Here is a 24,644-nt window from a genome sequence, read left to right as displayed (position 1 = left end):
TTTAGCATTTTGGCTATAAGTTTTTTAATCAATTGAACTCAGCTCAAGTAAATAATATTTAATTTGAGTAAAACAATTAAATTGATTTGAGATTATGATTGAGAACATGTGATGTCATCGTAATGGACTAATTTATGTATTCAATTTTAATTTGAAATCCATGACAATTTTTTTAATTAGTCACAAATTTAATTATTTATATTTTTTATTATTAATTTAGTAAAGGATAAGATAAGTCTCAGAATATCTTATTCAAGAATTATATTAAGTTTAATGATATATCAAATTTGTGTAATTATTTATACCATTCTATATATATTTATACCATTCAATATTTTTTAAAAAATAGAACTCGAAAAAAATCTAAAGTTTTAGAAACATATTATTATCTAAAAACTTACCTTTAAACCATTAAATAAACTTTTAAAAACTATACATGCACTTTTGAAAATTTTCAAAAATAAAAAAAAAGTCGTTCCCTATTTATTTTGCTAAAGATTTGGGGGAAAACACTCTGCCTATCTATTTATTTAAAGAAAATGGAGAAAATAAATCCCTTTTAACAAAATAATCCAATATAATTTTTAGATAAATATCGTTTATAGAATTAAGTGGCTAACTAAATCATAGAATGAAGTATCACGAAAATACTTACTAACTTATTTTTTTCCTCTAAGATCTACCTCACATTAAATATATGCTTTTTTTTTAAAAAAAATATTTTATCTCTAATGTCTAATCTTAAATATAATAAAATTTATTTGTTTGTATTCATCTAAAAAATCACAATTTTATGAAATTTACATTTTATCAATAACTCATCACATAAAGATGTAGGAGATTATTTTGTTATTTAAAAACATATCATTCATAATATTATATATTTAAAAAGAAAAAATATTTCTTCTATCTTTATCACGCTAAAGAAAAAGTATATTTTATTAAAATCATACTAAATTGGTGATATCATATTTTGATTATAAATTAGATGGAAAAAATTAAATATTACGATTTTATAATATAATTATGGAATAAAGATTGAATGGAAAGAAGTGTTTGTGTTTTATAACAACATGAATAAAAAGGATGAAACCTTATAATAAAAATTAAAAAAAATACTACAATTAGTATTGTTAGTTCTAATAGTATAGAGATGTATGTATATTTATGCATTTAATATTTAATTTGTGACTGTCAAACACAACTATGTATATTTAAATTCAAAATAAGTGTCTGAATAAAAAATTTATAAATGGGGTCACTCTCAGCTTGGAGTGATGTGTACTAAAACCTTTCATCTACGTGGATTTTATTTTGTACTCTTTCTTTCCAATTACAAAGGGCTATCTAATAATTAAAATTTTAATTATTATAAATTACCAAAATCAACATTTTAATCCTATAATTCCAGTGGGGTATTTAATTATTTAAATATCATTTCAAATAAATTTAATCGAGAGAAAATTTTTCTACCGAAAACTCAATCTTCGAGAATTACCGTGTGAAAAAAATGAAAAATGGGTATGAAAGAAGGGAGACGGAGAGGTCATCCTCATATGTGGACGACGACGGATCCATGTAAGGGACGGGGACACGTGCCTCCCTTGACTTATCAATTTTTTTATTTTAAATATAATTTTTTTAAAGTAAGATGACATTTTATCCTTTTCTTTAATTGTTTTATTATATGTAAATTACATTTTATGTCAAACCAATACGACCACGTTTTCACTTTTTTTTAGATGTTTTCACAAGGACGTTTGAGTCTAGCCGTTAACTCATTTTTATGTGGAAAGAAAGAACTATAGCATTCCCATTTGATTATTTCCAAAAAAAAAAAAAAAAAAGTTTAATTTGATGACCGTTGAATTTTCCCCAATTCACCATATCTCGAAGTCGTCTTCTCTCTCCCAAACCCAACAAATCCATCACTCTCTCTGCAAAATTCAATCTTCTGCTTAAGAAACCACACCACAATCTCAAAATCAGAGATGGGTTTTCAAAAGGAAGACAATTCAACAAAGATTTTGAGAGCTTTGAAGACCTTATTCTTCTTAATCACTATTCTCTTATCTCTCCTTTTCTTCTCTGCTCCAATTCTTCTCGCCATCGCCGATGCTCTTCTTCCTTCAGCTCTACTCTCCACCCTCCTTCATCCCGATTCCCTTTCCTTCAAATCTCTCTCTTCCCATCTCCAAAACTACCATTTCTCTTCCTCTCTTGTTGACATTCCCCTCATCTCTATTTCCAGATCCGCCATTCTCATCTGTAAGACATTAAAGAAAAAAAAAACAGAGCAATTGAAATCGGCCGAGTGGTTTTAACAGGGCTCTGTTTTTTCTTGTGTAGGTTTTTACAGTTTGTGCAATGGTCCTAAGCTATCTCGAGGGCCATATTTAGCGGCGGTGATGGCTTGTTCTTTGATATCAGTGGCTTTTGTTGCGGTGAAAGCTTGGTGTGTGTTTGGTGAGATGATGACGAGTAAGGGAGAAAGAGCCATGGAAATGGGTCTGTTTATTTGTTCTCTGTTTTTGGGTGTTGCTCATATTGTTGTGGCGTACAGAGGTAGTTGCAGAGAAAGAAGGAAGCTTAGAGTTTATGAAATCGACATTGAAGCTGTAAGAATTTCTATCTTTTGCTTCAAATTTAAGTCTAATTTTGAGATTATGTTAGTTTGTGTAATAATACATTTTTTCTTACTTTCTAATTCATAATGTTGGGGTTAAGTTGAAACTGAGGATCTTAGTTTGGTCCAATTTGAACCGAAAATTATTCTTAATACAGGCAAAAATAGAAAAAAAAAATGATAATAGAAACACGCATTTTCTAAATTACAAAATTAATAAATTTAAAAGTTCATGTCTCTTTTTACCATGGTTGATATCACTAATTACTTGTCATATTTGCGATAGGTAAAAAAGAGGTGTCGTGACTTTTTTTTTAAAATGTTTTTGCAATTTCCTAATCTAATATTTGAAAAATGATTCAAACTTATGAACGATAGGAAATTTTGATTTTTTTAGTCCTAAATGATGAGAAATGTGTTATATATGTTTACTATTTAAATATTCAAAATATTCCTTTTGACTTACTTTCTAAATCAATTTTCAAAATTTGAGAACTAACGATATACATTTTAAAATTTTATGGACCAAATGAATTTATTTTTCTAAATTTGAGCATTGAAAAATACACACTTTTTAAAACTCATAAACTAAATAGGACAAAAAGAGTTAAAACCATTCGAATATATATCTATAAGTTAATGAAAGTCAATCAAAACGAAATGGAAAATGCATTTATCCGTCCTCATCTAAGAAGTGTGTATAAACTAAAATTAAATATTAAAAAATATAGAATTTGAAATTAACAAAACAAAATTTTTATTTTAACCTAACTTTTTTTACTCCTTAAAATGCTTTACAAAAAAACTTTGAATTTTGTGAAACTTGAGTATTGATGTTCTTGCCTTATATGCAGGTTTGGGCATGCCATCAAGGGCTCCTACGTTACAAAAACATTGCTTTGGAAGGAAAAAACTATAATATAAATTCAATGTAAGGCATGTTATGTTACCGATGACATATTGTAAAACAACCAAGACCAGCTCAAATGTCGACAAAGAGCATAAATTTATGATAAAGCCAATAATGTATATACTACTTTTTCAATAGACTGTGATATTTTGTTATATTGATAAAATGTTAGATTAACAAATCTTCAATTTGTAGTGTTGGATAAAAACTATTAGTCCATTGTTTTAAAAAATATTTTTGAACTTTAAAAGAAAAAGATTAAAAGTAGTTAAAGTCAGTATATAAGTAAAATAGTGAATATTTCATTTTAAAAATAATCTTGAACTTTTAATCACACAACAATTCATTACCGAGTGAAGTCAAGATATAAGGAGCAATGCCATAATTTTTCAAGATATTTCAATAATTCTAAATATCCCATTGAAGGATGATCCTGACTTCCTAATTCTAACTTCTAAGCTCTCTTTCATCACACAATTACAACAATCAATCGAGCTCCAACACTACTTTATATGTATATATATATAACACCTAAAAACCAAATGACTTGATCATTCAGGCTTAATCCTAATGAGGCGGCTTGTGTAACCATATCATCTCATTAACAACTAGATGACACACAATCTTGAAGAAGAAAACAAACTTTAGAATCCGCATGATAACCATTTTATTCATATATATATGTGACACGAACAAACAATCAATCAACGTCTACGTAGTCTGTTATAGTCAAATAGAAAAATGAATACCTAATTGATAATTTCATAAACTAATTAAATTAATAATTTTTAGAAGAATTTCCTTATTTTCATCCGTGAGTCTCATTCCACAACCATAAATTGAGAGTAGCTGTTGTTCTAGATAATTGCAATATAAGTAAGGAAAAAAGATTATCACTTCAATCAATTCTTTTGTAGGGTTGTTTTCATCCTCATTAAAAGTGTACTTCTTAAAGGTCGTCTTTCACTTACCCCTTTCTCCTAATATTTAAAATGTAACGCTTTACATCTTTCTTACAAAAAAATGTTTAAAACTTGACCCGCATCTATTAGATAGTGATGTTATATATATATATATTAATATTTATATTTATATGCATGTTGACAGTTTTTTAAGAACGATAAGACAACTATTTAATCCTACCATGTTTTTGGTTATTGATTGAGATTTCATATGATTTTAATACGAATAGAGGTCGCCAACAAACTTTGAATTAATTTGGAGAAAATTTCTTTTAACTCTTTATTATCATCCACTAAGTGATCGTGATATATATGGATTATGAATTGTATGCTAGGCTACACTCAATAAATGTAACTAAAGGCTTTGCTCAATTTTTAGTTAGGAAGGGGTCGATATTGAAAAAGTTGGAATTTATTTCAATCTCAATATCCCATTAAAGTAAATAGGGTAGTTCCACCAAAAAGAAAAGTAAATAGGGGCCATTTCATTAATGATATCAAATAATAAAATATAGATAATATTTTAGGTCTTATTATAATAAATATTTATCATTTACATAACTACACTGCCAAAATGAACATAATTCAACTAACATATGAATGTAAATGTGACAATAACCAAAGATTTGTAATTTAATATCACACTACGCTCTATAATATTAAAAGAAAAATTATAAAATATATGATAACATATTTTGGCTTGTGATATTTAAAAGGCGTTATCTACTTTTAAATGTTTAAATTTAGCTAATTATTAATTCAAACAAGTTTAAGTTTTTATTAACTTTCCCTAAACTATATGTTCACAATGAAATAATTGCCTATATATTATTTTTGCCAAATCCCATAAAAATTTACATCAACATTTTAAAAACTTTTTTTTTTGAGGGAAAAGTTTAATTCAAACTAACCCATTATGATGACTAATGTTAAAATTTATTAAACGTAAAACTGAATTCAAATACATGAGAAATTGTAAAAACCATTTCTAATTTAAAAAGTGTTTAGAATACAATTTTTTAGTATTTAATTTAAAAAATAAGTCATTTAAAAATGAAATTTAAACCGTTTTTATAAAATAAAAGTTTAAATGAAAGAAAAATTATTTTAAATCACATAGGTTTTGAAAGTATACTTATAAATATAAAGAAATATCACAATCTATCATACTAAAATGGACACAAATAGTTTAAATATCTCGTTATTTGATAATATTCTAATAAAAATTAAAATGGTAAGATTGAAAGCTAGAAAGTTGAAATAAAGGTTTGATTTAGATGGGTTATGATCCAATTTTTAAACTTGAAGGATCCAATTTTATAAATAAAACTTTGAGGGTATAATTTACAACTTAAGTATGATTATAGTTATTGAGCAGTGATTTTTATAGGGTTGGTGGAAGAAAAAGTGAAAGGCTAAAACATAATAAAAAAAAGTGGTAAAGCAAAGAAAGAAAAGAAGAATAAAAAAAGGAAGAAAGAAGAACTGATTAACTGAATAATTTGAGATGGTTCATTCATCATCAACCAAAAACTCCAAAAAAACGTCATCAAATTCCTTTGTAGTCTGGACCGTTACATGCAATGTCTGACGTGGAAGAGATGATTAAATTCACATATATATAATTAGGAACCTCCTTAGAACTTAAAGCCTTCAACATTTTTAATTAATCAATCTTTACACTTCCAAGGTCTCTCCCATTTCCCCCACTTTCCTTTGTCCGAAATCTAGAAATGCAATCTTTCATTAACAACCTCTCTCAACCCACCTCTCTCTTCCCCTCCCCCCGCCCCCAACCACCGAGTATTACCTCTCTCCATACTGGTTCCGCCCACAGCACTGCCCGCCGGTTTTTTCCATCTCCTCTTGATTCTCCATTCTCCTCCGGTTGCCGGTCTCCGTCCGTCAAGAGTTTCCCAAGCTTTGTTTCTTCTGCTCTTTCGACCGCAGCTTCCAACTCTTTGGGTAAATTGCTTTTTGTTGTTTCTTTTTCCTATTTCCCTTTTTTTTCTTACAAAATATATTCTTTTTCCGTAAACTAAAGTTTTTTTTTTTTTTTATTCTTTACTCAGATATATTAAATATTTTTTATTACGATAGTTTAGTTTCTATTTAATTTATACGTTTTAAAATGTTATATATTTAGTTCTAATTTTTTTTATTTTAATTTAGTTTTTGATGATATTACATTTTTAATCTCAAATTTTCATTAAGTACTCATTCTAAATAAAAAATTCGAATATCAAACGTAAAATTGTAACATTTTAAAATTTAATAACTAGATTGAATTCAAACCCAAAACTTTACAATCAAATGTTAGAAATTAAACAGAAATTACATCCAAAATCTAGGGACAAAAGATATATTTTATCAAATGTGAGAGATAAATAGAAATTACATCCAAAATTTAGGAACAAAAGATTATTTTGTTATAATTTTTTTAACTTTTTAAATAATGTTTTAATTGATTTTTTATTTCTGTTTGATTAGTTCTTAAACCATGAAAATGTCTAATAAAATTATAACAATTTAGTGCTTTTAAAAATCAATAAGTTGTTTTTTTAAAAAATAAATTAAGTTAGACTTTCTGTGTTGAATGGAAGTTTAAACTTTAAATTTTGATTTGTGGGTTGATTTATTCAACAAATCTATTGAAAAGTTGAGAAATTTGTTATGCACAAGATAGAAAATAATAAAAATTAGAGGCCAATTTGATACTCTTTTATGCAAATTGAAACATTTTCTTTTAGTAAAAATATAAATTAACCCCTAAAAAACAAATTAGTGTCAGAAATACAATTAAATGCTTACAATAAATTTATAAAACATTAAATTATTTTATCAATTTTAAAAAAATATAAATTGGAATAAGACATGGACCTTAGTTTCAAGTCTCTCAAATTTTTATAATAAAAAGTATTTAAAATTAGTATTATTTTAAAACTTTTAAATATGGTATTTTTATGAAGTTGTCATTAGCAATATTTTAATAGTAACATAATTTTGGGTTAACTTAATTTTAATTATTTTCTTTTTGAAAAAAACAGAGTTAACTTAGTTATCAAATACTAAGTCATATAGAATGAGCTAATTTTTACTTTATAGACAATTAATATGTTTCCTTTAATGAAGTGTGGCTTGACTTATTATTAAAATAATAAAAACATTAAAAAAAAAAAAAAACTTGAATTTTTGAAAGTAGGAAAAGAAATCTACTAAAAATCAATCCATCATTCTTTTTAATAATATATACAATTGTTCGAGAAGTTAGTAATTCAGATTTTTTTGACACAACTTTAACATTAAATTATAGTCATAAAAAGGAAAAGAGTGTCATTTCATTGAAATGAAAAATCATCACAGGAATGTCTTGTGTTGTTTTAGGTGTTGAAGCAGCAGAGTTTATAGAAGCATCAAAACATGGTAATTTGGTCCCCCTTTCTCGATGCATTTTTGGCGATCAACTTGACCCAATACTAGCATACCGTTGTCTAGTCAAAGAAAATGATTGGGATTCTCCGAGCTTTCTTTTCGAGTCTGTCGAGTCTAATTCTCAGGTTTGTTTCTACTTGACAATGCTTTTCCACTATTTTCCGTTTTTACCGTCTTATGAAATTGACAAATGAAGAAAACAAAAAAACATAAAGCAATAAAAAATCACGTAGTTCATTAACAATGTGTTATAGATAAGATGTAACTTGGGATTAGAGAGTTTATATAGTCTACTCCCCTTAACATAAATTTAGCAAATACAAGTTAAACGAGATTCTGTACTTGGTTGTTGTTAGCACAAGATATTAGATTTAGGACATTCCAACATATTTTATAACTCCCCTTCTCATTCTCTAGATTTTCATACCATTTTCTTTATAACAGGGTCGTTATAGTGTGGTGGGAGCTCAACCAACTATGGAAATAGTGGCAAAGGAGAATAAGATCAATATTTTAGATCACAAGAAAGGGAGATTGACTGAGGAGTTTGTTGATGATCCATTCACGATTCCAATTAAAATCTCAGAGAAATGGAAACCTAAATCAATTGGTGGACTTCCGGACACATTTTGTGGTAAAATTTGTCCATGTTTTTTTTCTTGTTAGTTTAATGATATCTTATTAAGTATACAGAAGAAATTTTTGGCTAAAAGTGCTTTTTTGTTTATATAATGTATTTGTTAGGGACAATAGACCTTCAGATATCTAGATAATTATATGATATTGTCTACTTTAGACATAAACTCTCATGGTTTTACTTAGAAGACCTTATACTATTGGATATAGTTGTTCTCAATAGACCCGGGATCATCCTCATATCTAGCAAATGTGAAACTTTGATAGTATTCCGAAAGGATTGTATTATGAACATTAAGGATATTTTAAATATAATGTGGTTTGAACTGTTTGTTTGCTTCTAGATTTTGGTTGTGGTAATAAAAACCCTCTACGAAATTGTGACCATCACTGGAGCCTAACAAGTGAATAAATATTTGTTAGCGAGTCAATGACTTTAGAGAGGTTTTAACTTCAGATGTTTTGCTCTTCTACCATGTTAAATACTTGAACTTAGAAACTTAAGTTGTTGGGTTACGGTTATATTAAACACTTGTGGTGTTGGTGTATGAATAGGTGGATGGGTAGGTTATTTCTCGTACGATACAATGCGATACGTGGAGGGCAAAAAACTACCATTCTCAGGAGCTCCAAAGGATGACAGAAATCTTGCTGACTTTCATTTAGGTCTCTATGACGAGGTTGTTGTGTTTGATCATGTTGAAAAGGTGCATATTTGATCTCTTTCTTCTAAACACATATACCAATTCTCATATACTGCTCACTATGAGTCTTATGATTATAAAAATTTGCATCTATTTGATGTTTATCCCAAAATGTATGTCTTCTTATTGATGTGAATGAATTTGCTCTACTCTATTGCTGATATCAAGTTTTGAAACTCAGAAAGTCTGTATAATACTTTGGGTGGAGCTTGATGGATTTTTGTCAGTGGAGAATGCTTATGAAGATGGAGTAAAACGTTTGGACAATCTAGCAAGGAAATTTCAAGATGGTGACCAGTGAGTATAATTGTGCTTCATTTTAGATGACTGTTGAAACATTTAACATCAATTAGTTTGAGTTTTCATTGTCAGTCCAAGGCTAAGTCCAGGTTTTGTCAACTTGAATACTCGGCAATTCGGTCCGTCCTTGAAGAAATCAAACATGACTAGTGACTCGTACAAAGAGGCTGTGCTTCGGGCAAAAGAACATATTCTTGCAGGAGATATCTTCCAGATAGTTCTAAGTCAGCGTTTTGAGTATCGGACTTTTGCCAATCCTTTTGAAATTTATAGAGCATTGAGAATTGTCAATCCGAGTCCATATATGGCTTACTTGCAAGTAATGTTTTCTCTTAGTTTACAAATTTTTAATTCTAACATGTTCTTACCAAGCTATTTTTTTTCTTCATGTTGTTCATGCTATACATTCTTGTCCAGGCTAGAGGTTGCACATTGGTTGGTTCTAGTCCTGAAATTCTTACTCGTGTAAAAAAGGTAACAAATTGTAGTTGTTTTTTCTTTTACTAAGTTGTTTAGTATGAAACATTATAACAACAAATCTTGTTTCAATAGAATAAGATTGTAAATCGCCCATTGGCTGGAACAGTTCGACGAGGGAAGACAGAAAAAGAAGATGAAATGTTGGAGAAGCAGTTACTGGATGATGCAAAACAGTGTGCAGAACACATCATGCTGGTTGATTTAGCTCGGAATGATGTCGGAAAGGTTCCATTTTATCATTCAAAGTTAACTACTATGACATGAGATGATATGAAACAAGGAAGAACAAAATTGTGTTTTCAAAGTTCATATATAATTATGAAAGCTTCGTTACATTAATTTCGGTGTTAGTAACATAAACTAGTGGTGGTGATGTAGGTATCAAAAAATAGCTCGGTGAAGGTAGAAAAACTTATGAATATCGAACGATATTCACATGTAATGCACATAAGCTCCACGGTAAGAATATGGTACCTTCTCATGTAGATGAAAGAAGAGAACAAGAAATTGCACATTAAAGTGATGCAACTATGATTCCATTGTGTAGGTAACAGGAGAGTTACATGACCATCTAACAAGCTGGGATGTCTTGCAAGCTGCATTACCTGTCGGAACAGTTAGCGGAGCGCCCAAGGTTTCTCGATTCGTTTTTTTCGTTACTGTTTGTTTTATAAGTTGCCTTAAACCATTATGTTTTTCTCCTGGTGGTGTCGTTGAGTTAGAAAAAGAGTAAAGAATTAGAAGAAAATGAGTCTAAAACTATAATAGGATCATCTGCCTAAAATTTAATATTTCATGAGTTTTCTTGACAACCAAGTGTTATAGGAACACCTTAGCTAGATCCTTATTTACGTTTATCACCTTACCTGTTGTTGTGATACAGGTAAAGGCCATGGAGTTGATCGATGAATTGGAGACAACAAGACGAGGCCCATATAGTGGTGGATTTGGTACCGTGTCTTTTAATGGTGATATGGACATAGCACTCGCTCTTCGAACTATTGTATTTCCAACATCAGCTCATTATGACACGATGTACTCGTACAAGGATGTGAACCAGCGTCGGGAGTGGATTGCTCATCTTCAAGCTGGTGCTGGGATAGTGGCTGATAGTAGTCCTGAAGATGAACATCAAGAATGCCAAAACAAAGCTGCTGCTCTTGCTCGTGCCATTGCCTTGGCAGAGTCTGCTTTTGTTAATAAGTGATCACTCTTGAGCATGATCTTTTCTCATTATAACGAAAGAATTGTGGCATAAGAGATATTAATTAAAGTGTTCTTTATGACAAATTCACATTCATAATTTTGTTCTGAACTTTTTTATACAAGCAATCTCAAACTCTGTACACTCAAACTATTATAAACAAGCTAGCTTAGCCTTCCAACAAATGTAAGGAAGATCAAACCTTCAGTTCATTACATCTGTATTTGTTTCCCGGCACCAAAACTAGTGTAAGTTTGTTAGTTTGCTGATGTGACCAAACTTCATAACAGAAATGTAAAAGGATTTTACGTTTTTGCACAACTTTCAATGTTCTTTGCATATAAAGGTCTTATGGATTTGGCGTACAAATTTCCTTTATTCCTTTTGTCCTATGAATGAATTTCTAGGTTATCTAGGTTTTAAATATTATCTTTTATCTTTCTCGAAAGATCCTAGGAAATTTAGTCCTTTTTTAGATTCCAGAAGATTTGGCATCTTTGGCTTTTGAACTAATTTGCAGACTGTGGGTGGCTTAGGATATATATACGTAAGCCGAGAGTGAAAAGTACTGCTTGTTTGGATTTCACTCTTTTTGGACTCTTGGTCAACAGTGAGTTTTTCTTGAAAAACTGAGTTTGTATAATGTGTAAGTGTTGAGCACTTGGTTAATGACTTTATAATGCACCGGAGCAAAAAGATTCATATGGTTAGGGGAGCCTAACTTTTAGAGAGAATTCAATGGTGTCTCGCTCAGGGGGAGAATCTACAGGGTGACACAAGAAAGAAGCATGAAGTATTCAATCTTGGGGGAGTATAGATTGAAGACCTAGATTGATAGTTTGGGAGAGTTTAGTCTCTCAAGGCTATTAAGTACAGTCAAAACACTGTACTCATGAATTGTTTTGAATCTCAAAAAATGATCTTTTTGATTAGGATCCCTAAACACTGCACTTGTGAATCATTTTGAATCTAAATAAGTTATCTTTTTTACTAGGCTTAAAACCCCTCAGACGTAGGTGTAGTTGCACCAAACTGAGATACCAACTTGGCTGTCTTATGTTCTCTGCTTCTACTGTTATTTGTTTTGTTTTCTTTGTCAATAAATTTAGTGCTAACGTATAACTCCATATTAACATAATGTTCTTTTTCAAAAGGGATACAAATATATGGTATTTCATATCCATCTCATCTATACATGATTTACCTAAGAAAAGTTTAATGTCGACTCAGATAGCGACACGAGTCTACTAAAAATCATTAACAAAATACGATCTCGGGACATGGTTTTTATACATAAGGTAATGATCAGGGAGGATTGACTGCTTGCTCACTTTTGACAAGGTATTGTGCTCATAAGCCCTATGAAAAAATTTCTCTTGCAAGGCATAGTTGGGAAACAACATCACTGATATTCATTCTCTGATTAGGCATTTGTGTAGAACATGCAACTCCTATGCTGAAAATGGAAAACAAGCAGTCTTTAATTCTGAGCGATTGATTAGCCTCAAACATAAGATTGTTGTTTCCCATTCCATTCAGTTCTTGAATGCCCATTGTTGGATCTGCTATTTCTTGTACCCTTTCAGGTAAGGCTGTAAGAACATAGTTGTTCAAGGTTAATCCATCTTTGAACATATTATCAGTTGGACTCTTTCCAGTGAACATCTCCAACAATAGGATGCCATAACTGTACACATCACCGTATGTCGAAATCTTGCTTCCCATGGCATACTCTACATTTGTTCAGCAACAGTCGAAGAAAGAGTTAGTATTAAAAACTAGTCTTTCAGACAAGTCGTACAAAACTTTCTGAAAGAAAATAAGTTTGAATCTTACTTGGACTCAAGGAATTGAATTTTAAAAATAGTTTTGAGTATAGACTCAAATTTATGGCTTTAGTAGAGTTGATGAAGCAGTGCAAGGAACCATGAAAGCAAGTAGAGCTAAAACATGCATAGAGATAATATATGATCAGCTGGAGAAAAAAAAAGATCCAAATTACCTGGAGGAGCATATCCAACTGTGCCTCGTATGCCAATGGATTCGCTTTCGGTTGATCTATTCTGAAAGGAAGTTTCAGCCATAAATTTTGCCAATCCAAAATCTCCAACATGAGCAGTCATGTCAGCATCCAAAAGAACATTGCTTGGCTTTAAGTCACAGTGAGCTATTGGCATGGGGCTACCATTATGCAGATAATCTAAAGCACTAGCCACGTCAATGGCAATATCTAGCCTTTGCATAATATTTAAATACATTTTCTCCCCTTCTTGGTTCAAATTATCAACTGGATGCAACCACTTCTCTAGGCTGCCATTAACCATGAAATCAAAAACCAATGCCATAAAATCATTTCCTTGAAAATCGACTCCCGAGCAAGCAGAAAGAATTCGGACAAGATTCCGATGTCTAATGTTCTTAAGGGCTTCACATTCTGCCAGAAAACTCTTAGAAGCTCCCCTATGTTGAAGATTGAACACTTTAACCGCAACAACACTTTTATCTTGACTAAGGATTCCTTTATAGACGGACCCATAACCGCCAACTCCAATTAGATTGTCTGGAGAAAACTCATTGGTGGCCTTAAGGAGGTCATTGTAAGACACGGCAAAATAAGAAGCCTTCAGTGATGGACTCAAATCCGACTTATTTTTTTTCTTCCTTGACCAGAAAAAGAGCAGACAACAAATGATCAGAAGGGCGCCGACCAGTCCACTAACAACTGAGATAATTATTTTCAATTTGGTAGTTAACTTTTGCTTTCTGGGATAATCCAAACGGCATCTGGGTAGATTTAATTCATTTATACCATTGCAAAGTTTCTTATTTCCAAGAATTGAAAACGCAGTTGTATTTTTGAACACTCCTTGAGTAGGAACTTCACCTTCCAAATTGTTGAAAGATAAATTCAAATAGCTCAGAACTTCAAACTCCTGCAAATAAGTTGGAATTTTCCCTGACAAATTGTTGCGAGAAAGATCGAGTTCTTCGATACCTCTCAAAGAACTCAAAGACTCAGGTATAGGGCCTTCAAGGAAATTTCCATCCAAGTACAAATCTTCTAAGCTCGTACAAGCACTGAGAGTAGAGGGAATAACCCCGGTTAACATGTTATCAGAAATATGCAAATAACCAAGGTTTACCAACTTGCCCACTTCCAATGGAATGGAGCCAGTCAAATAATTCTCAGACAGATCTAGTGCAATTGATAAAGATGATATACTCAACAATTCTTTTGGTATTGCACCAGATAATTGGTTCTGAGAAAGTGCCAGCATTAGCAAACTTTGGCTTTCTCCTAGACTTGGTGGTATTGCTCCAGTTAAGTTGTTTAATCTTAGATTGCATCTCCCAAGTGCAGACAAGTTTCCAAGAGATTTGGGGATTGTCCCTGAGAGTTTGTTCATGTTCAAAAACAAATCATTCAGTTTATATAGTTTGCCAAATGAGCTTGGTATAGAACCAGTCAATTGGTTTGTCTCCAGTCCTAATGCCTCTAACTGAAAGAGATTTCCAATCTCAGTTGGAATTGTTCCATGGATCTGATTTCGACCAAATCCTATAATCCTGAGCTTTGTAGAGAAGTTGCTTATATACTCTGGTAGTGCCCCACCAAAATTGTTGTCACTGATGACTACAGAACTCAAATTGGTACAGTTAACAAGAGGAAACAGAAAATTCAAGTCATCAACATTCCCATATCCAAGATTGTTTCTATCTATTCCAAAAACCTCTAAATGCCTTGTGCTCGCCAAGCTAGGCACCTTCCCAGAAAACATGTTGTTTGAGATCACGAACTCCTCTAGCTTTGAAGCATTGGACAGTGTAAAAGGAATTGGTCCACTGAATTGATTGGTGTGGATTTTCAAAATCTGAAGGTTTGGGAATATGAAGCCTAAATTTGTGGGAAGCCCACCCTCAAGTTGATTCACAGGTAATGAAAAGATTCTCATAGATGAAATATTGTAGATTGAGGAAGGAATAGTACCTGACAACTTGTTTGCCCCAATAACAAGAGCTGTCAAATTCCTCAGCTGCCCAAAACTACTTGGAATATTGCCATGGAAGTTATTCAAGGTACCCCAAAACCCCCTGAGAGATGACAGATTTCCAAATGTTTCAGGTATTTCTCCAAACAGTTCATTGGAAGAACACTGAAATACTTCAAGCTTGGTTAACAACCCAAGTTCCATTGGCAGCACGCCAGTTAGATTGTTGTTTAACAATCCAATATATTGAAGCTGTGAGCAATTTGATATGGTAATTGGAATTTCCCCAACAAAGTAATTGTTTCTGAAGTCCAATTCTTGCAGCCTGCTCAAGCTGCCTATCTCTTGTGGAATTTCCCCACCAAAGCTATTGTTAGGGAGATTTAATGTTGTAAGGAAACTCAAGTTCCCTATAGAAGGTGATAATTTACCATTGAATTGATAAGAGGGAAGATTTAACTCAGTAACTCTCCGCTGTGGATTGCATATAACACCTGCCCAGTTGCAAAAATGAACAGATTCATTCCAAGAGATGAACAAACCTAATGGATCAACAGTTATCTCAGATTTGAAAGAAAGCAATGCAAGCCTGTCTGTTTCATTTGCTCCAATAGCTGCTGAAGGTAAAGGAAGGTTGAATAGAAGAAAACATATTACAAACAGCTCAAATTTGCAGCATTCCATACAATGGCGATTCCTTCCACACTCCATAATAAGGAAGGATTAAGTTTTTGTGAGTGAAATTCAAGAAAGTGATGGAAATTCAAAAAATGAGGGATTTTAACATTGTTTGTGCTGAATTGAGAAGTATGATTGTGTTTCTCCCATTTATCAAGAACAGAAAACAAGAACCAGTGGGGTTGAGATCATGTTGAGTTGAAGCCGAAAAATTGGAATTTATAAGGATGCAGGACAAAGGATTAGGCTGAAGAATAAAAAATAAAATACTATTGAAGTGTTGAGAAAAAAGATATTACTTAACGTGGTTGAATTGGAGGATTTCAATAAATAATAGCAACAGAAAAGAGCCGCTGCCATAAACCACATTGCTTGAGTGTGAGGGAAGTGGAACAGCTATATGAAGTGCCCCTCATGGTGGAATGATAGTCAATAACCAAACAAATGAATATTTTGTCTCATTAGAATATAAATCTGTCAATTGATGGGAAGATATAGTCGACAAACACCACACACTATATAGCAGATCAGGTTCAATTAACAATTAAAAAAACAACTTTAATATATATATTGATTTCAACTATAAAAATGGATGATTTTTGTATTTAAAGACAACATCAGAAGACAAAGAAACTTGATCTTTCAAAAGTCAGACATTATTTGTCTGTAGAAAAAGTCAATGGCATGAATCATTATTACAATTCCATGCAACATTTTTTTTTTAAATAATAAAATAAAAAGTATTTTGTATTATTATTATTTTATTAAATATTTATTTTTTCTCCAGCTAAGCTTTGCTAGTCAATCATATCTCAAATTCTTTGAGCATTCTATAGATTTATTTGGAATAAAAATCTATCCTTCACGTTCTATAATTTACACTTCAATTACTTTCAATTTGCTCTCAATTATTTTACAAGACTTTATTATAATCTATATAATTTAGTAAATCTTGTTGGTGCAGAGATCTTGTTTAGGTCTGTGGCTCATAGGATTTGTTTGGGGTTTGTGAATGCATTTTGGTCAACTTGTATGAGAGCACGTCTCGGTCCCTTTCAAACCCAACACACCAAGATACCTATAAGTTAATACATAAAGTGTTTATAAAACTGTTACATGTAAAAGAAAATTTTAGCTAAACTATTGGACTACAGTTAAACTTTGTTTGAGTTGGAAATTTAGTTTCTATAGTTTAGATCCCTATAATTTGATGAAACCTCATCAATATGAAAGATAGTCCTTAAAGTAGAATAAAACTCTTATAGAAACTATTTATGAAATTTTTACACGGCATAAGAACTGAATTCTAATTATTACAAACCATATGGACCAACTTTTAACTTTCTCCCAAGTCTAACCTATAAAAACCAAATTTACATTTTAACCAAAAAAAATTTTAAATCTAAGGACCATGTTTTGAAGTTTCTGTGATAAAAACCTTTCCATATGCATATGTAAGAGAGAGACTATAAAGATATTCAACTTATTAGGGATTGTTTGGAAGATTGGAATGTAATCAAGATTAGGGACGTTGGAATGAGTAAGGAAATCAAGGATGTAATAAAAATTGGATTGGAAAGCATTAAAATGATGGAAAAGAGGATTTGGTTGTAAGGTGTGGAAACAAAATAAATTTGTTATCATAAATTGGATCCAAAGCGATCAATCCAAACATAAGCTTTCAATAACATTGCATTGTAAACTCATTCCATTACAACTCCAAACAATGTATGATGTCATGAAGTAAAGTTTAGCATTTTGGGATGGAACAAAGTTTGTGTATCAAAGCTGGATCATAGGTAATAGACTAGAATATATTTATGCACAAATATATATTAAACAACCATTAAGACTCTTAGCGCCTAAATTGACCCGCCATTGAGTTTTATAAGACAGATCCCTAAGCAGCAAGCAATTGACTTTAGTTACAAGTGCTAGTTTATCCTCTATTGTTCAATCGGTAGAACATGAATGTTAGGCCACACACTTATGAGTTTTGGTGTAATAGATGTAAATAAAGTGGATTTGTGTGCCAGAATATGAATGTTCTCATGCTATTCTTGATCATCTTTGATTTGCTATATATTTAAATGATTTAACTCTTGTAAAAAAAAACTCATATCAGTTTGTACAAACAGTCTTCGACAACCTTGAAAGAAACTAAAAACATTAGGTGACATGTTCATGTCATTTGAAAATTTTAGGCTAGGTGATAATTTAGGTTTTGAATATACTAATATTAACGTCGGTTTGGAATGATATTAAGTATTCAAAAAGTGATTTCAAATACTCTTTAAATCTATGTAGAATGGTACAACATACAAGCTCGTAATCGTAATCATGTCAGAAAAAAACATGAAAAATGTGATTAGAGGTATTGTTGATGTAATTGTTTCTACCATCACCATATCAGAGAGAGAAGAGAGAACTGTTAAGAATGTGGATCCCAAAATCAATTTGCTTAAGTCTCAAGCATTTCCACGTACATGTGCCAACATCTTATTTTGCATGTTATAACTCATTTTTTTCTCAAGGCCCATTTCCTCTAATGAACCTATGTAAGAAAGCTTTTCTATTGCCTAAAATTGTAGGTGGTTATGGTTAAAGAAAGACATGGGGGTGGAGTCTATTCTATAAAAGAGGGAGGTGTTTGAAGAAGAAAAAAAGCCGTTGAAGATAATTAAAACTAAGAGCATCGATGTTTTTATTCTTCAGTATTTTAGACTGACAGTAAGCAAACTACAACGTGTATTTTTCTATTTTGGATTATGGGTCAAGGATTTCTCTTGTTTTATTTCAAGTTACTGTGTTGTGGTAGTTGAAGTGATCAAATAGTTTTTGTTGGACTATTTAGGAAGAGTGGTTTGTAAGCGTGAGTATGAGGGATAGTAGAACTTGAAGTGAGTTTGGAACGAAGCAGTATAATTTTCGATGTCGTTCTCTTTTTCTCCTGCACTTTATTATTTACAATTTTATGATCAATTGTTTATTTGGTTCTAACCAATGAAGTGGAAGTTTGAGTTATAATTTAGTTTGTTTCACGTTTATTTATATCTCGCGTAAATTTCCAACAAGGACAATGTTAGTTGGTCAAGAGAGTGAAGTATCTAAAGTGTAAATTAAACAAGTTGATCAGTATATTCTATCTGCAACTCTTTCTCAGTAGGAAAGAAAATAAACTTTGTTGGTCTATAAGTTTTTGTACAACAATTTTTAGTCTAATAGCATCACATATCTATCATATATCCATTGGTTTATCTAAAAACAATCCCAGATTCAAACAAGACGATGTAAATCGACTAAACGAACACGAACAAAGTACAATCTCACGACACAGCTTTGCACAAGCTAGTGATCAGTGAAGCTTCTCAGCCTGCTAATTCTTTTCCAATATATATTATGTTCCCACATTCAAGCCCCTAGAAAAGTTTCCTCTTGCAAGACGAAGTTCGGCAGCAGCATCACTGATATTCATTCTCTGAGTAGGTGCTGCAACAGAACAGGCAACTCCAATGCTGAAAATGCAAAACAAGCACTCTCTAATTCTAAGAGATTGATTAGCCTCCATCATAGCATCGTTGTTACTTGTTTCCTCTAGTTCTTGAAGGCTCATTGTTGGATCTGCTATTTGTTCTACCTGGTCAGGTAAAGCGGAAAGAACGTAGCTGTTCAAGGTTAAGCCATCATTGAACATATCATCAGTTGGCCTCTTTCCAGTGAACATCTCCAATAATAGAATGCCATAACTATACACATCTCCATATGTAGAAACCTTGTTTCCCATTGCATACTCTACATTTGTCATGAACAGTTGAAGAAAGAGTTAATATTTTAAACAAGTTGTTCATATAAAATGTACACATATTTGCTGAAAAAAAAAAGATTTTAATGTGGTCTAGTCCTCAAAAAGAGTTTTGAGCATTATTTACTGATTTAGCCAGGTTGTTGAGCAGTTCAAGGAACCATGAAAGCAAGCAGAAAATATTTAAATAGGTTAGGTTGGTTTGAAGTACTCTTCAAAGTATTCACGTGAACAACAAGAGAAGCATATGGATTTGGATTTTCATTTTATACTGACTCAAAAGTGCATTATCATGTGGGAAAAAAACAAAGTCACCTGGAGGTGCGTATCCAATGGTGCCTCTGATACCAATGGACTCAGTTTCGGTTGATCTATTTTGGAGGGAAGTTTCAGCCATAATTTTTGCTAGTCCAAAATCTCCAAGGTGAGCAGTCATGTTAGCATCCAAAAGAACATTGCTAGGCTTCAAGTCACAGTGAACTATTGGTATGTGGCTACCGTTGTGCAGATAATCCAGAGCACTAACCACATCAATGGCAATATTTAGCCTTTGCTTGATATTTAAACGTCTTGGGCCCTCTTCCTGATTTAAACTACCATCTGGATGTAGCCAATTCTCTAGGTTCCCATTCACCATGAAATCATAAACCAATGCGAGAAAATCATTTCCTTGAAAATTGAAACCCGAGCACGCTGAAAGAATTTTGACTAGGTTTCGATGTCTAAGGTTTCTAAGAGCTTCACATTCTGCCAGAAAGCTTTTTGATGCCATTCTATGATGAATGTTGAACACTTTAATTGCAACAACACTTTCATCCTGACTGAGAGTTCCTTTATAGACAGATCCATAACCACCAACTCCAATTAGATTGTTGGGAGAAAACTCATTGGTGGCTTTAAGAAGATCATTATAAGATACAACAAGACATGAAACACTTGGTAATGGATCAAGATCCAGCTTATTCTTCCTCTTCCTTGACCAGAAAAAGAGCACAACAAAGAAGACCAGAACACTTCCCACCAATCCACCAACAACAGAGACGATTATTTTCACTGTCATAGTTGGTTTCTGCTTTGTGGGGCTTTGAAAACTGCATCTCGATAGATTCAATTCATGTATACCACCACAAAGTTTCTTGTTTCCGATAATGGAGAAGGCAGTTGCATTTTTTAACACCCCTTGTGTGGGAACTTCACCTTCCAGATTGTTGAAAGATAAATTCAAGTAGTTCAAGAAGTTGAAATCTTGAAAATAGGATGGGATTTGGCCTGAAAGATTGTTGCGAGAGAGGTCGAGTTGTTCGATACCTTTCAAAGAACTCAAAGACTGAGGTATGGGACCCTGAAGAAAATTTCCACCCAAGTTTAGATCTACTAAGCTTGTGCAACCACTGAGAGTAGAGGGAATGACCCCAGTTAACATGTTGTCAGAAATATGCAAATAGCCAAGGTTGATCAACTTGCCTACTTCAAAGGGAATGGAGCCAGTCAAAAAATTCTCAGACAGATCAAGACCAATTGATAAAGATGAAATACTCATCAACTCTTTTGGTATCGTACCAGTTAGATGGTTTTGAGAAAGTGCTAGCATCAGCAAATTTTGGTTCTCTCCAACATTTGATGGAATGGCTCCTGTCAAGTTGTTTAACCTCAGATTACATCTCCCTAATGCAGATAAATTTCCAAAAGACTGGGGAATTGACCCTGAGAGTTTGTTCATATTCAAGAACAAATCTCCCAGTTTTTTTAGTTTCCCCAATGAACTTGGTATAAGACCAGTCAGTTGGTTTCTCTCCAGACCTAATGCCTCCAATCGAATGAGATTCCCAACATCAGTTGGAATGGTTCCATGAATATAGTTTCTTCCAAATCCAATAATCTTCAGCTTTGTAGAGAAGTTGCTTATATATTCTGGAAGCATCCCACCAAAATTGTTGTCACTAATGACCACAGAACTCAAATTGCTGCAATTGACAAGAGAAGATAGAAAATTCAAGTCATCAACATCCCTAAATCCAAGATTGTTTACAAAAAGTCCAAGTTCCTCAAGATCCCTCATGTTTGCCAGGCTAGGCACTTTCCCAGTAAACCTATTTTTTGAGATGGAATACACCACAAGTTTTGTGGCATTGGATAGTGTAAAAGGAATTGATCCACTGAATTCATTGGTATGAATTCTAAGGATCTGAAGATCTGGAAAGAGAAGACCTAAATCTGCTGGAAGGCTACCCTCAAGCTGATTGACAGGAAGTGAAAAGGTTCTTATGGATGAAAGGTTGTAGATTGAGGAAGGAATAGAACCAATCAAATTGTTTGCTCCAATAGAAAGAACTGTTAAGTTTTTCAATTGCCCAAAGCTAGTAGGAATACTGCCATGGAAATTGTTCAAGGTGGCCCAGAAACCCCGGAGTGATGAAAGATTTCCAAGTGATTCAGGTATTTCTCCAAACAGTTTGTTGGAAGACAACTCAAGTTCTTCAAGTTTGGTCAACAATCCAATTTCTTTTGGAAGTAAGCCAGTGAGATTGTTCCTAAAGAATCCAATGTAGTGAAGCTCAGAGCAGTTTGATATGGTGATGGGAATCTCCCCTACAAAGTAGTTATATTCGAAGGCCAATATTTGCAGCTTGCTCAAGCTACCAATCTCTTGTGGAATTTCCCCACCAAAGCTATTGTTTTGGAGGTTTAACGTTGTAAGGAAACTCAAGTTCCCTATAGATGGTGATAATTCACCAATGAATTGATAAGAGGGAAGATTTAACTCAGTAACTCTCTGTTGTGGACTGCATTTAACACCAACCCATTTGCAGAAATGAACAGATTCATTCCAAGAGATGAACAAACCAAATGGATCAACAGTTATTTCAGATTTGAAAGAAAGCAATGCAAGCCTGTCTGTTTCATTTCCTTCAAGAGCTGCTGAGGGTAAGGGAAGGATGAATAGAAGAAAACACATTAGAATGAGCTCAAATTTGCAGCATTTCATACAATGGGGACTGTTTCCACACTCCATAGTAAGGATTAAGCTTCTACGAATGAGGTGCAAGAGAATGATGGGAGTTTACTGTAGAGACAGCAACAATTTTGGTGCTTTGAAAGTTTGGAGAGGAACTTAAGGAGTTCATAAGAGATCAATTGCAGAAGATCTAGTAAAAATATGAGGGGTTTTAGTAATCTTTGTATGGGGTTTGTTAGGATTTTTCTTGCTTCGAATGTCTAGTCCTGCTCCCCATTTATTAACAAGAGAGAAAAACTTGAGTTTAGTGTTGAATTGAAGCCAAAAGTTAAGAAATTCTGATGATGTAGGCAAACAGATCACGGTGAAAACTTAATGATATGTTGAGAACGAAAAGGTTTGGAACAAAAGACAAGGTTGGTTTGATTGAAATACTTCAAAACAGCAAACAAAACCAAGAGATATTGAATACTAAATAATATGTTGAAAATCAGCCCTATGATTTGTGAAAGGAACACTTTTGGATATGAAGACTTCCATAAGATTGAGAAAAATAGTTATTAAAAAAATTGAACAAAACAAAGATGTGAAGTTTAATCCTCATCCACTTTGTTCACATTACGAGGACAACAAAATCTCCACTTATTTTCACTTTGAACACGAATCTCATAGCTTTGGTCTCGGAACCATTTGGCATCAACCCCCGATTACTAGAAATCCTCCAATTTTGAGCCTCCTCTCAAACAAATCCCTCAAGTCCCAACCATAAGAGTTTGCTCCAAGTTAAGACACATCTAGTTCTTTGAGGGTCTCCATAAAGAGTATGAATGAGGTTCACTCGTTTCTTTGTTTAGAATTTGAGTATTTCACTTTAGCCAACTAGTTTTAGACCATAATATGGTAGCAATTGACAAAGACAACGATATGATATTGTCCACTTTCAACACAAGTTCTCATAGTTGTGCTTTTGGAACCATTCAAAAGGTCTTATACTAGAGATAATTGTCTTCACTTATATTCTTATGCTTATTACCTTTCTTAACCAATGTGAGACTTTGTTTATACTCTTAACAACCGTTTTTAACTATAAGACTCGTCAAGTAAAATTTATTGAATGGTAAAATATGACTTTTTCTTATTAACTCTTAAGTTTAGATTCAAAATCAGTATGTCAAAATGAATTCGGTTAAGTGGTATTGACATGACTTTCGTTAATAGACTAAAGAAAATCAAAATCTATATCTAGATAAAAAAAAATAGTATAATTACCAAGATTGAGAGTTCATGAAAATTTTGATATTCAGAATATGTCTAAAATTGAATGGAATCCAAAATACCGACATTTATTTCATGAAAATAATATATCATTGGGTTTCTTTTCTAACCATGGTTAACTCAATAAATTATTTGGCCAACTTATTATTATTATTATTTTGTTTGATATATGCATTGACTTAGGGTTACTTCTTAGAATATTAAATGTTCTTTTTAATGCAAAAAATTATATAAGAATTGAAGTTAAATATTCCAAAAAATTTGGGCTAGATGAAACCTCTTTACATCTCTATTTTTGATGTTCTATGATCACAAATTATTTTATAATTGGAAAATTGGAATTATGACTATTTTAGCAATAATAATAAAGGATATAACAACATTTTAAAAAAATTGTAAATATAGCAAAACTATCACAGGTAAACTTGTATCGCTGATAGATTTCATACGGTATATCAGTGATATACCAATATTTGTAACATGGTCTATCGGTGATAGACTTATATTATTGATAGAATTTGACAAATTTTGCTATATTTGCAAATTTTTTAAAATTGCGCTATATACTTAATTAATTTGAATTTAATTGCTAAATTTGCAACTATTCTTTTATAATTTCATTTCTTTAAAAAATCAAACATTCCACAAAGAATTCTTTAGAGAAAAAAAAAATCAAAGATTTATAAACGT

General features: G+C 32.2%; 4 protein-coding genes across 4 annotated transcripts; 2 read left to right on the top strand and 2 right to left on the bottom strand.

Annotated features, from left to right (window-relative positions):
• Nucleotides 1–1,827: 1,827 nt before the first annotated feature.
• LOC101204114 lies at nucleotides 1,828–3,702 on the top strand. Its single transcript, XM_004138375.3, has 3 exons — nucleotides 1,828–2,268; nucleotides 2,350–2,618; nucleotides 3,481–3,702. The coding sequence occupies exons 1-3, from the start codon at nucleotides 1,992–1,994 to the stop codon at nucleotides 3,559–3,561; spliced, it is 627 nt and encodes a 208-aa protein (XP_004138423.1). The 5' UTR covers nucleotides 1,828–1,991; the 3' UTR covers nucleotides 3,562–3,702.
• Nucleotides 3,703–5,933: 2,231 nt separating this feature from the next.
• Nucleotides 5,934–11,273, top strand: LOC101217107 (anthranilate synthase alpha subunit 1, chloroplastic). The gene is made up of 11 exons (XM_031886653.1): nucleotides 5,934–6,463; nucleotides 7,883–8,055; nucleotides 8,375–8,564; nucleotides 9,122–9,273; nucleotides 9,452–9,567; nucleotides 9,643–9,889; nucleotides 9,988–10,044; nucleotides 10,123–10,275; nucleotides 10,429–10,509; nucleotides 10,598–10,684; nucleotides 10,934–11,273. The coding sequence occupies exons 1-11, from the start codon at nucleotides 6,232–6,234 to the stop codon at nucleotides 11,255–11,257; spliced, it is 1,812 nt and encodes a 603-aa protein (XP_031742513.1). The 5' UTR covers nucleotides 5,934–6,231; the 3' UTR covers nucleotides 11,258–11,273.
• Nucleotides 11,274–12,358: 1,085 nt separating this feature from the next.
• On the bottom strand, nucleotides 12,359–16,279 carry LOC101217345 (probable LRR receptor-like serine/threonine-protein kinase At3g47570). Its single transcript, XM_031886718.1, has 2 exons — nucleotides 13,257–16,279; nucleotides 12,359–12,987 (listed from the first exon to the last, which is right to left on the bottom strand). The coding sequence occupies exons 1-2, from the start codon at nucleotides 15,952–15,954 to the stop codon at nucleotides 12,614–12,616; spliced, it is 3,072 nt and encodes a 1,023-aa protein (XP_031742578.1). The 5' UTR covers nucleotides 15,955–16,279; the 3' UTR covers nucleotides 12,359–12,613.
• Nucleotides 16,280–19,084: 2,805 nt separating this feature from the next.
• Nucleotides 19,085–22,736, bottom strand: LOC116404745 (probable LRR receptor-like serine/threonine-protein kinase At3g47570). Its single transcript, XM_031888111.1, has 2 exons — nucleotides 20,039–22,736; nucleotides 19,085–19,713 (listed from the first exon to the last, which is right to left on the bottom strand). Exons 1-2 carry the CDS (start codon nucleotides 22,734–22,736, stop codon nucleotides 19,319–19,321), a joined length of 3,093 nt encoding a protein of 1,030 aa, XP_031743971.1. The 3' UTR covers nucleotides 19,085–19,318.
• Nucleotides 22,737–24,644: the final 1,908 nt, after the last annotated feature.

Source organism: Cucumis sativus, chromosome 6 (assembly GCF_000004075.3).
Source record: "Cucumis sativus cultivar 9930 chromosome 6, Cucumber_9930_V3, whole genome shotgun sequence".
NCBI classification, from domain to species: domain Eukaryota; kingdom Viridiplantae; phylum Streptophyta; class Magnoliopsida; order Cucurbitales; family Cucurbitaceae; genus Cucumis; species Cucumis sativus.
This window is presented reverse-complemented; position numbering and strand designations above follow the sequence as displayed.